Source organism: Cydia splendana, chromosome 3 (genome assembly GCF_910591565.1).
Source record: "Cydia splendana chromosome 3, ilCydSple1.2, whole genome shotgun sequence".
Classification (NCBI taxonomy): Eukaryota; Metazoa; Arthropoda; class Insecta; order Lepidoptera; family Tortricidae; genus Cydia; species Cydia splendana.
Genome location: NC_085962.1, coordinates 14,886,195 through 14,898,905, shown reverse-complemented (window position 1 = coordinate 14,898,905; position 12,711 = coordinate 14,886,195). Strand labels below are relative to the sequence as shown.

Genomic DNA, 12,711 nt, shown 5'->3' with positions numbered 1-12,711 from the left:
GAGGATTGTTACTCACTGTGGATTCGTAGCGTAGCAACAGTCGATTCCCTTGTCCCCGCTGGATTCCGAGCTATACATTGATATCTGCCGGCATCAGTTTGCCGCGCGTCTTGTATAACTAGACTACCACCATCCACTAAATGCATTCTGGAATACAATATACTCATAAGGAAGATTTATTGTGAAAAATATTGGAATGGATTTTATTACTTAGACCGATTGCAATGAAACAAAGTCATTCAAATGTAGGGCGGAATAATTCAATGGGAAATTAACATTTAATAAGGGGTCCAGTGAGCCGGAACTATTCAGATTTTTACTTGATTGCTTGTTGAGCTCTTCAAATATCCCCTCTTTTATAACTTTGATGTACCCTCCCTACGACTGTTAATTATTTTTATGCTCCGCCATACGTAATGACATGCGCCCTCAAGATGTAACCCAACGCCATGGCTTATAAAAATTCATAGACACCAAAGTGGAATAAATTGGCAATAAAACTTTTAAAGAAGATTCAATTTCAGTTTTACTTCTACCCATATGTTGAGTTTAGTGTGCAAATAAAAAGCAAACATTAATGGGTGAACTAGCCGTCGTTATTTTATATAAAGTGTAGATAAAACTTTATATAAAATTACGATTTCTATGACGCCACTTAACAAAACAACGCTTTTCAGTTTGTGTTTTGGCTTCAAATGCATTTTTAACACAGAAACTAAACGTGGCTGCAAACCATTAAATGAATCTCATGCCTTTGTTACTTAGGCTCTTAGAATAAAAGTGAAGGTAATTAAATTTATATGACGCCGAGTATCTCATATCAAACGAGAATCTATGCTCATTCACAAGACTATCACGTTGCTGCCAACCCACTCATTCTGAGAGCTCTTAGTGACTACCCCTAATATTCCCTCCTAATTTTGTTTTATCGAGCGAATACTCAACCCATTCTAGGAAAACTTTATTTGCAGTTATCGTAAACTTTTTTTGCTTTAAGGTTCACCTCTTAGTCCAGCTAGTTTATTATTCTGTTCATTAGTAAGTAGAGTTTTACTGAATTTACATTAAACTCAACTCGGTGCGCGAAGTAAAAAGTTCTCTTTCTTGTGGCGTGAAGGTAAAGAAAGCATTAATTACCTGGAATCGCCATCAAAATGCAGGGCCTGGCCGTTTTTCTTCCAGTAAATAGTCGGTTCGGGCGATCCTCGTGGCGGCGAACATTCCAATATTACAGTTTCACCTTGCGCGGTTTGTGTTGACACTGGCTCTAGTCTAAAGTCCTCACGTAACACTGGAACACATGATGCCATTAATAAATTGAATCGACTCGTAAAATAAAAAAAACGGAAACACATGTAGGTCACTAAACATATAAATTTACCTGCTACATGTAACGTTGCATTTCTACTCCTAGCTGTTCCGTATGAATTCGTTGCTTCACACCAATAAACTCCTGCATCTGAGTGAGCTCTACCGTGCGTCGCTCTTAAGAAAAACAGGCCACCTGCAGGCAGCAGACTACGGTGGGTGTCGGAGACTACCAGCACGCCTCCTTTGTACCATTTTATGTTAGGCGAAGGTGAGCCTCCAGCACGACAGTTGAGAGTGGCCGGCTGGTGACGAGCCACCGTGACGTCCAAAGGCTGTTCGATGATGTATGGTGCTTCTCCGCTGCTCACATAGTCGTCACTTAGCCCACCATTTACTGGATCTGTTGACAAAACAATCTCTATTTATTTAATTTTCTCCATTATGCTATACTTCCGTGTAAACACTCATAGTTCAAGTACTTCGCTCAGTTAGCGTGCCAGGATCCAACGGCTAATGAAAGGCGACGCTAGGTCTCGCGCGGACCCACCCACTGCAATTTCCTACACACGAGCTTTATTTTAAATTTACCTAACAAAAGACCATTATAGGCAACGGTTTATTTTAATAATAGGTTGAGTATGTCATTTGCAGCTACTCTAAAGCGGGACACAATAATAATGAGCTATAAAAACATGCCAGCCAAAACCATGGCCTTCCCCTAAGGATGCTGGGTTTCGAACCCTCGACTATTTTACTGTGTTTACAACGAAACGCGCAGATGTTAGTTTTTGACACTCGAATTGATGTATGTCTATTGTTGTACTTCGGCATTATTATAGTGAACGTAAAAATCGATCAGCCAAAAAAATTCGATACGGTGTCCGATTTTGGCAGAATGAACCTCTGGGAGCGGGCGGTGACTCGATTCCAGAGACAAGGCTGTTTTCAGAACAAAATCAATGGGGATTACTCTTTTGTACGAAGTAATTGTGTTTATTTATTCACGTGTCCCAACATTATGGATGCGGTACGATACAAGGGCTAATCTATAATTGAATCTCTAATGCTGAATTCGATTTGCTATCCTTCAATTTTTGAACAAAAATCCAGTATTTTATTGGCTGTTGTGGTTGTGTTGTCCCCTGCTATTTTCTAAATAAGCCGTTACGTAATTATTATTGTTAGTAAAGAAAACGTACGTTAGTTTAGGTACGTACGAATACATTATACTTATATGTTACATAACTTACGTGTGTAAGGTACCTGCGCCAAAGTACCGGTTCGTAGTTTGCCTGCTCTTACTATTTCATACTTTTGTAAATATGAATGGGTTCAAATTTTGCGTCCATGTTTGTTTTTACCATAGACAAAACTGCAAGCTAATAATATTTAACATAAGAAAAAAAAAAACAAAAATAACGATGGGCCTTCTCTTGCGCGGGTACCTTATAATTTACGCAGATTATGCTTACCTAAACCGACTGTTCCCTAAAGGGGCCCACTGATTAACAGTCCGCCGGACGGTATCGGCCTGTCAGTTAGAACAAAATTTTGACAGTTCCGAACAACTGACAGGGCGATACCGTCCGGCGGACTGTTAATCAGTGGGCCCCTTTATTGCTTGTTTATTGTGGTACATCATTACTTTATATTCATAAGACAGCGAAATTAATATGAATTTCAATAGGATTCTGCTGAAAAATTACGTTTTACTTCTAATTTCATGACATCAACTCGGTAACGCACTAAATGAAATCCACGTTCTAATTAGGCAATGTAGACATAGGTTCCTATGAGTTTTACGGGAACGAATTGTTTGCATCTAACCTCGTAATAGGTAGATTAAATTATGTAAGCGATCGACATCAAAATCAAAGTGATATGTTAAGATTTAGTTAGTGGAAACCGTTTTCACCAGAAATTGAAATTGTATGAAAAAAATACCTTTTGTCAGTAGCTATACTTCCCTCTTAAATGTAGGCAGTAAGCCTGACGCAGTGAAAGACCTGCGTGGAGTCGCGGGAAGTCACGTCCCGGCAACTGCAGTTTTCATACAAACTGCCGTATTCGAACTTCAAGATATTCATGCACAAAAAACGACAAGTACTAGATCCATAAGATAGATAGATACGTTATAGTTTAGATATCAACTAGTTCTCTTTTGCAGCGCAATTCGGGCAACCAATGTCACTTTTACGTTAGATAGAGTTATATATCTATTAGATGTGAATTGGATCTCTGAGTAAATCGTATCCTGTGGAAATCGTTCAATGGTATCTCCAGAATCGCGCAAATGTCAAATTTGACAGGTTATATCTTAAACATATCGTTATCGTATCTTGGTGATGTCTAAAAGATATCTATTTCAAAATCCGAATCGGGCCCAAATATTCGAACCGCCACAGGCTGCCATTTATGCGGTCCGCTGAAAACGTGCTGCAGCTGCTCATCTCGAATGACCCCGTTTTTTATGTCCCTGAATTCTAGGCCACCTATTTTCAATACAGGATATTACTTTTATATGGTACGTGAAACAATGTAATGAACAGTTTACAATTCAACTGATCTGATGTCTCAAAGAAACTTTTTTGCAATTTGTACCCCAGACATATCTGAAATGCGATAAAAAGCAGACGAAATACACCGTGTGTCAAAACGGCCAGTACAAGTTTGCAACATAAATATAAAAGTTAACTTAAGAAATCTTATAGCGATTGATACTTTGGAGCCTTAAACCTTCAGTTTTCTGGTTTTAAACGACAATCTCTTTAAAAACGCTTGAAAATACCTGAGCCACACTATTGAAAAAAGAATCGCCAATATCAAACGACAAAAAATATGACTTTCCATTTAAAATTGAATGAATGAATCAAAACACAAAATGGCCATCGCGCATGGCAGTCCATAATAAATTAACTGTCAAACTCATAAAGTTCCCCGACGGGACAAAGTCTATAAATAGATAAGTATCAGACGAATAAAAATATGATTTCGCAGATTGCGAAGAGCATAAAATATTGTTTATGTCGATCTCAATATGTTGGTTTATCGCGCATAAAACTATGAAGCTTTATGGCTTAGTTGTGTATGAGCCATTTATACGAGATATTCTTCTGGGCTGGATATATTAGTCTGTTTCGAGTCTTACAAGTTTAGTAAGTCTTAAAAATTAAACAGGTATCTATACTTTAAAAATGACTAAGTTCATGTCTGTCCACGGAAACTGGAAAGTTGCGTTCATAATTTTTACGATACTAACAAAACCCATGGTATAATAATATACTCCGCCTGGTACTCTATTCCGAGATTCGCGTAAGACCTAACTGACACGGGCCTACGTCATCGTGCTGTTTAAAGGTTCTCAAACTTTAAAATGTGGGAGAATTTTAACCAACGGTGAAAATTATTTTAACGGCATTAATTTTAAGTTATTCATGTAGAAACATAGTAAAATAAAACAAATCTAATTTATTAAATTAAACTTTATTTATCTATACAAGACAAACGTTTGAAAAACTAATTCACGGTTACACATTAATTACCAAGCTTACGACGTAAAAAGTTTGGAAAACACTGCGACTACTGACACTGAGCGAGAAGGAAATAACAATTAACACGCGTTCGACAAGGATGACGGTCAGGGCATGAAGTTATCTAGATCCGAATTGTCAAATGTGACAGCGCTATCCTGTGTTGCCAGTAATGTAAACAGAATTACCCGAACGTCTGAAATTTCTTTCGTGAATCGGAAGATATTGCTAACGAATAATTAAAAATGACGTGTTATTGTAAAATTTAAGATAAAATACATTATAAATGAAAAGTATAAAATTATAAAGAAATATTTTAACTTATTAACCATAGCTATAATGTACCCATGTAACATGTTATGTTGAAATAAAGTGGCAATGTTATTGTGACGTAGGCCCGTGTCACTCTGGGAATAGAAGACCATGTTTTATTAGACCATGGAACGTCTGAAATTTCTTTCGTGAATCGGAAGATATTGCTAACGAATAATTAAAAATGACGTGTTATTGTAAAATTTAAGATAAAATACATATAAATGAAAATTATAAAATTATAAAGAAATATTTTAACTTATTAACCATAGGTATTATGTACCCATGTAACATGTTATGTTGAAATAAAGTGGCAATGTTATTGTGACGTAGGCCCGTGTCACTCTGGGAATAGAAGACCATGTTTTATTAGACCATGCAAAACCTACCTACCTACCTACCTACCTACGAATATATGTATACCTATGGAAAGTTTCGTTCATACTTTTTACGATACGTACTAACAAAGCCACATATACGAAACCGTAAACAAAAAAAAAATACCACTTGATATTATATTGAGAAGGAAAATTTTATGAAAATATACTAAACAATGGTTTAACCGATTATATTCAAAATACTTTTCATTGAAAGCATTTATTAAGTTTTCTATTAGTATTACTCGTACAGTATACCCAGTGTAAAGTAATAATAAAACCGCCTACAAGAATAGCTAAATAACAGCCGTAGTAGATTAATGAACCAAATCCAAGTGTGAGTTGACAACATTGCCGGCGCTCGCGGGCATAACTTTTCGATTCGCACGCGAGTAGTTACGCTCTATTGTTCAAAATCTTTATAAAAAAAACGACTGAGAGGGTGCTGCGTCCCCTTGCTAATTTATACTACTGGCACATGTTGACACGCGTCGCCAAGAAAAAAATAAATAAAAAATAGGTTATAGACATGGGTTTCGCATTTAAAATCGTCGGCCACGCGCTCTAATGCTGTAAGTCCGTTTGAACTCTGTCGTCGTATATTTTTTGTTGGTCTGAAATTGATAGCCCTCAGATGTCCGTGAACCGTAAACTTTTAGACGAACATTTGATTGCTCTTAGTTCACACTAGTATATGGGTTTATAGTGTTGATAAGTCGCGAGTCCTTTGGAGTGGTAAAGGAGTCAGTTAAAAATTCCATTTGATTTTACTCAAAATCTATCGCGACGCGGCAGTTTAATCTCTGTCAACATCGTTAAAATGTAGTAACGATGCACATTTTGTAAATTTCTTTGATCTATAAACCATTTATTCACATGACCTGTTTCAGAATTAGAGTTATCGCGTTGGCATGTTTATTAAATTAATAAAATACAGACAAACTATAATTTCTTGCTTCTGCGAACGGCTCCAACATACCATATCTATGTATATTTCAAAATAAAAATAAGCTCCACCGCATATGATAAGATCATTAGCATTCAAGTTTTATGTCACCCTAAGTAACTTGATAACCTTTTCAATCGCAAATATCTAATTCTAATCACATTGATTGACTCCCTTGGGGGGCAATCATGATTTTTCAAATTGCGAGGCAAGCACGTGTTAAATTTTGGGACCCCTTTGCAACGCGACGCCGATGACGTTATTACGCGAATGCCAGCCAGTTGCGACATTCTTGTCTAATTGGGCGAAGCCCTCATTTAAAAAAAAATGTTTATTTGCCTACTAAAGAATACCGCCAAATATTTCACCGCTAGAAACTGCAAACAACATGAACATCGCAAACGGGAACACACCTAGGACTAGGACAAACCGGCAATGAAATGTCACGGCTAATGAAATACCACTTATATTTTACAGTGCAAAAAACGAGAAGACTCCGTCGCACATGTGCTAAGAGATACTGTTCTCGACGGATGGCGGGATTAGCTCTAATGTAAAATTCGTGAGCTACAATGTTTGTCTTGTAAGGCCTCCGCCTAATGTAGTAGGGACAAATTGTTGACGTAGTGTCACCTTTCATAGGGCTAGCCCGGTCTACCTGCGAATGGAAGCAGACATTAAAATGAATGATTCGGTTGTTGGAATATCACCTTTAAAATATTGTCATAAAATTCAAATTGAATTAAAGGCGCCTGACTTCCCTGGGATAGGTAGTAAGGAGTAACAATATTTCTGGTAGAATTTAAGGAAGCGTGCCAATGACAGTTGCGGTGTATCTGAATTTGTATTTGTTGTTGCAACCATAGTGATCTAAAATAGTTGAAATAAAGAAATAATCTGTTTTAATTAATTAGGTTAATGAGTAGATGTATTCCGTGCGTTTCTTTATATATCGTATACGCTGATTTTGTTGTTATTATAAAACTCTGACTATTTGGATATTGGGGACCATAAAGCAATTAAACAAACAAGGCTTTCAGTATTTTAGATTATAGAACATACTAAGTATGTGTTGCGAAATTGTATGAATTGTTTATTTCGCTGATACATGAAGTCGAAACAGCAACGCAAGAGGCCGGTTGTAGGAACCATCCTTATTAATCAGACGTATCGGCAAACAGGAAGACGGTCCGCTGAATAAATAAAAGGTATAGTTAACAAACTGAATGCTATCGGATCGTTGCTGCTTTGTGATCGTCGACACAAAAAAGGTTTTTGGCGATCGGCACATGCGATAAGTTTACTTTAGCGCAGCTTCTGACATCTATGTTTAGGATCAACAAGGGATTGCGATTGAAATCTAATCGCTTTATACGCTATGATATGCGGTACTTTGGTTAAAGAAACTCAGAACGGCATTTGAACATTTTGAACTTCTAAAATCTGCTCTTGTTTTCATACTGATTTGATTGACATTACTCACACGAGATCATCCGCACTTTAATAACATTGGTGCGAACGAATACCTAGTCTAAACCGTACTGGCCTTATTTAAAAAGTGAAACTACATTTTTTACTTCAAAAATATCCAAGTTTATGAACATCATAAAGGACTTTTATTAAGCGTCACACATGCGTAAATATCCATAAGTGTCACAGTTTTGTTTATCTGCTACGTTTTGAGATATAAACCATTTTTCAATTCCCGATACAATGACGTGCACTATGGATTGCCGTTGTAAGCCCGGAGCGCGACTGTTTATTTTTATTATTCGTTTTTTCACCGCATTTTACGCAGCATCCATCACGCATTAGTCACAAAAGATAGGCGTCGTTTAACATTAGCTTAACTTCTTTACGGTTTGATAGCCGCCCGGGGCGCTGGCTGTTTTTTATGCCGCCCATTGATACACAGACTAAAATAATTCAATCACGGCGACATCATTTACTGGGGGATGGAGTGTATCCAGACATGAGTTTTTAGTGGACTTTTTGGTGTTGATTGTGAAATGTGTTCTATGGGCAGATGCGGGACCGTTTATGCATGTGTGTTTTGTTATCCTAATGAGGTTTGTCACTTAGTTACGCTTTCCATTCTATCTGCCCCCGGAGGGCTGTTATTTGGCGTTTAATTTATAAAAGATAAATTTAGATGGTCAGTGTTTTATCTAGTAGTTATAGGCACCAAGTAAAAGTAACTTATAGTCACCGAGTAATATAACATGTCATCTGTACTGTATCGAAACTATAAGGGGTCCCGTTTTTCCATATTCGCTATGAAACCCTAACTTACTCACTCTATTTTGTGTACAAATAAAATTACAAAATCATACTGCACTTTATTTTACTGCTGTATTTAAATCCTTACTAAACGATTCCATCCCATTAAACAATATGGCCACTTTGACGGAGTTATTCCTGGCTTAGCCGGTGGCACAAATCTAAGATGGTACGAGTACGAGTACGAGGCACTAAATATCAAATAGGTGTAGGGGAATGCGCCCCCAGAGGGTGTTCGCTATTAGCGCTGGTTGAACCCTGTCTCCGCTGCGTATTTGTTACTCTTCAGAACTTTATTTGTAAATAACTGTCACTCTATTTGGTTATTGGGTACAAATTAGCTATTTTTGTTTTAAAATTTATAATAAAAGCTAAATATGAATGAAGAAGATGATTTGATGTATGGTTGTGGAGGAAGCGAGGGGCGAGGGGCGAAGAGCGATGGGAGGCCTTTGCCCAGCAGTGGCTAATTAAATATTTTTACACAATTATAAATCATGCCTGTATGTCAAATGATGAGTCTCTACCGTTTATACCTTTATGTCAAACAATAAACAAAACGGCGGATGATATCTGTAATTTTGCCGTATTTAGCAATTGAAAAAAATGTTTACACGTGTGATGAAAAACATTGTATGTTAAAATTGTAAACTCGAGTAGTAAAAAAATATATATTAACCATAGCTAACAATTTTGCCTTTCTTTATTCCACAATGCACTTATTATTTATATATAAACTATAGTTGGTCAAACCAATTTGTCAGTCAGTAAGAACCAGGAAAACTATACTCATCCTTTTTTTTGGGTGCTAGTACTAGTGTAAGACACAGATAGTATGATGCTCTCTGTCTATGATTGAAATGAGACAGTCCTTTGACAAACTATATCTAACCTGTGTAAAAACAAAAGACGGCCAGCAGGGACGTCAGAATAGTCCGGGTGGTCATATTGCTGTCTAGTGCCACGTCTTCAGACAGACGTGAGGTGCTCCTGGAGGGCTCGCTTCATTCTCTTCTACTTCGCTCATCTGGAAAAAAAAAATTTTTTTATTCCTAACATACAATATTCGTCATAGTTTTGTGCGAGTGCCATAAGATTTAAACGAATTACATATTTCCAAATCAAAATAACAGATTTAAACACCAAAATGTGAGTTACTAATTTAATTTAAAACTTTTTATTGGGGTATCAAAAGCAAGGATTTAAAAGGATAATAAATTATAGAAACCCGCGCTAAAATTATAAATATACCGGATAAACAGTCATTATGCGGCACAAAAATATAAAAAATCACACCCTAAGGCCCACTTGCACCATTCCACTAACCCGGGGTTAACCGGTTAAACCTAGAGTTACCATGGTTACCAGTACAATATGACAATGGGTTAACGGTTTAACCGGTTAACCCCGGATTAGTGGGATGATGCAAGTGGCCCTAAGTTATATAAAAGTAGAGGAAAGGAACACAAAATTTATGCAAAGGAATGGAAATCATTCCTTTATGAAAAAGTATAATATTCAGTTAAGGTAAACGTACTGCTCGACGCAGTCCCAGTACCTACATGTCATCTTGAAACTTAAGTCAATAGAGGTGACAGCGAGGTGTCATCTATTGGGCATTAGCATATCGAGCATGAGTACGTTTACCTTACATATAGATGGAATAGAAAATTTGGATTTGGTTTTTTTTATTTTATTGTTAACTGTATCACACCATTATGCTGTCACTTATATTAAAACTAACCCAAGTAAAACGAAATCCTGATATTGCAGGGAAAAGACGAGTAGCATAATCACATTTCTTGCGGGAAGACAAATTCATCAAATTTATTGGTTTATGGCCCTCTAATTTAACGTAGTTTCCGGTTTACATTGAATTTCATAAAGCCCTCGTCCTTTATCCAATAATACATTGCGAAACTCGCAGACCCATCTTGGGGCCGGAGAGTTTCCAAATTAACCTCTACCATTTGAATACGAAAGGGCGAGATGTTGTTGGAGACTTGTATTAGCTAAGACCTAAAATTAAGAACACAAACACACAAAAGCACAAGCCTTTATTGAGCGTAATGTGGGACTAGACCGATTTACATAAAGTTGTTCCGTTAATTACTACCGTTAAATACCATCATTTTAATGTCATAATTTTAGAACAACTTTTTAAGTAATTAAGTATGTACTCTCAAACCACGAAACAAAATGTAACACGTAAGTGCCTAGTTATAATATTTATATTATAAAAACAACTTCACACAATGTTTCAAAGCTCGGAGTAAAAAAAAAGCTTTTTGGGATTTCATTAGATTACCTAAGACAAAATACTCGTATTATGACCGATACAAAGATCTTGGATAAGAACAATTTAGCAAAATATGTAAAGTTAACCGTCATTAATTAGACATGCCTTTTTTGTTTTGTTTTCAGTGAGAAATAAGTCAGATCAACACATTTATATCAAGTATAAAACATACAAAATACCTACTTAGAATATGTTTTAAAAAACCAAAACTACGAACGCATCCGAAAATACTTTTAACTACCGTAAAACAGGGTGAGTTGGGTGAAATTTGAGTTTCGAACCTCGATAAAATTTTATTTTTACATGTGAAAACTGAATGGTGTATATAATAAGTGGTTCGGATGTTTGTATTTTAGTTTGTATTTTAATTTGGGTAGTTCCATTTCATAACTTTGACGATAAAGAGGAAAACCCACCTCACCGCGTAGTGCCTCGTATTTGGGGTGAGAGGGTTTTTCATAGAAATGTGATTTTGGAAGATTGTTGGATCGATTTTTTTTTATTATGCGTATTACTATAGCCCCATTTTAAATTGGAATACATTATTTTTATAGCAGTAGCCTTAAAAACATACCTCACCCCCCTCTCAAACCTTCTCTCCCCATTCATAAGCCATAGCTCCCCGCGAAACCTACTCACCCCGTTTTACGGTACTTTTATGTACGATGATTGTAGCATTCTGCATATATCTATGTAAACTCATTCGTGGTAACGGATTGCGCAGCATGCCTACTCATCTGTTTCCGAATGCCGGACCTCCCTAATCAAATTATATAAACAAATATAATAGCAGTCGACTCTTCCCGAATTCGGAACGTTAATGTAAACAACTTCACCGCATTTATTTGCGTTATTAAAGAGACCGTAAACATCTGTCACATTGAGATTTGAAACGCTTAAACTTGTCTCAGAGGAACTCTCGGAAATGCATATAAGTTTATGCTTAGGCATCCTCGACTTTATTCCACTGGCAAAAGGCAAACATAAAATTAACCTTTTAAATTTACGCGAATCCTTTTTGAACTTGTTATGTTATAAAATGGAATTGCCCTACATGTTTGCATTTGTTATTATTTCCAAAAAATCGTATAATTTTATATCCAAACTCGTGTTAATTTTGCGGACTAAGTATAGGTACGAGGAGTGCGTTAATGGAAATTAATTGAGACCAATAGTTTAATATTTTATTAAAATGGTTCATAAAAAAATGACAGTAACATCCTGTGCGTAGTGTCTGATTTTAGAAGGAAGCTCAAATAAAGATTGACAGCAGCTCTTCACTTCATCCAATAACAATTGATATACCTAATTGAAAACAAATACTCGAGTTAAATGAAAGGCGTGTGGGAGTTTTATTTTCGGTTTTATATTTTCAATGTAATACTACCATTAAGTAGGTAGCTTTTATATTTTAATGATTCATATTGATTTTAATTAGGTACAGTCGAAGTCAAAAATATGTTTACACTTTTGAACCTTTTGTAATAAGGCAAAAAGTGTAAACATATCTTTGACGTCGACTGTACAGTTTGTATGGATGAATCAAAAAAAATCTTGAACTTAATAAATATGTACAATGACACCTATATAAAGTACGTTAACATTTAATCATTTGGTAATCTAAGGAGTTAACTATTGACATTTTTAAAACTAGAC

The 12,711-nt window shown here is 36.3% G+C and overlaps 2 protein-coding genes across 4 annotated transcripts in view; both read right to left on the bottom strand.

Annotated features, from left to right (window-relative positions):
* The window catches only part of LOC134806769 (uncharacterized protein K02A2.6-like), a 238,280-nt gene that overhangs the window by 75,605 nt on the left and 149,964 nt on the right, over positions 1-12,711 (bottom strand). The gene's annotated exons all lie outside the window — the stretch shown is intronic.
* The window catches only part of LOC134806772 (roundabout homolog 2-like), a 57,386-nt gene that overhangs the window by 4,845 nt on the left and 39,830 nt on the right, over positions 1-12,711 (bottom strand). For both annotated transcript variants that reach the window (XM_063780106.1, XM_063780107.1), the window contains exons 2-5: positions 9,649-9,783; positions 1,382-1,711; positions 1,138-1,291; positions 17-147 (exon numbers count right to left, since the gene is read on the bottom strand). In XM_063780106.1, coding sequence (XP_063636176.1) covers positions 17-147; positions 1,138-1,291; positions 1,382-1,711; positions 9,649-9,703 — 670 coding nt within the window. In that variant the 5' untranslated portion in view covers positions 9,704-9,783. The remainder of the gene's footprint in view (positions 1-16; positions 148-1,137; positions 1,292-1,381; positions 1,712-9,648; positions 9,784-12,711) is intronic.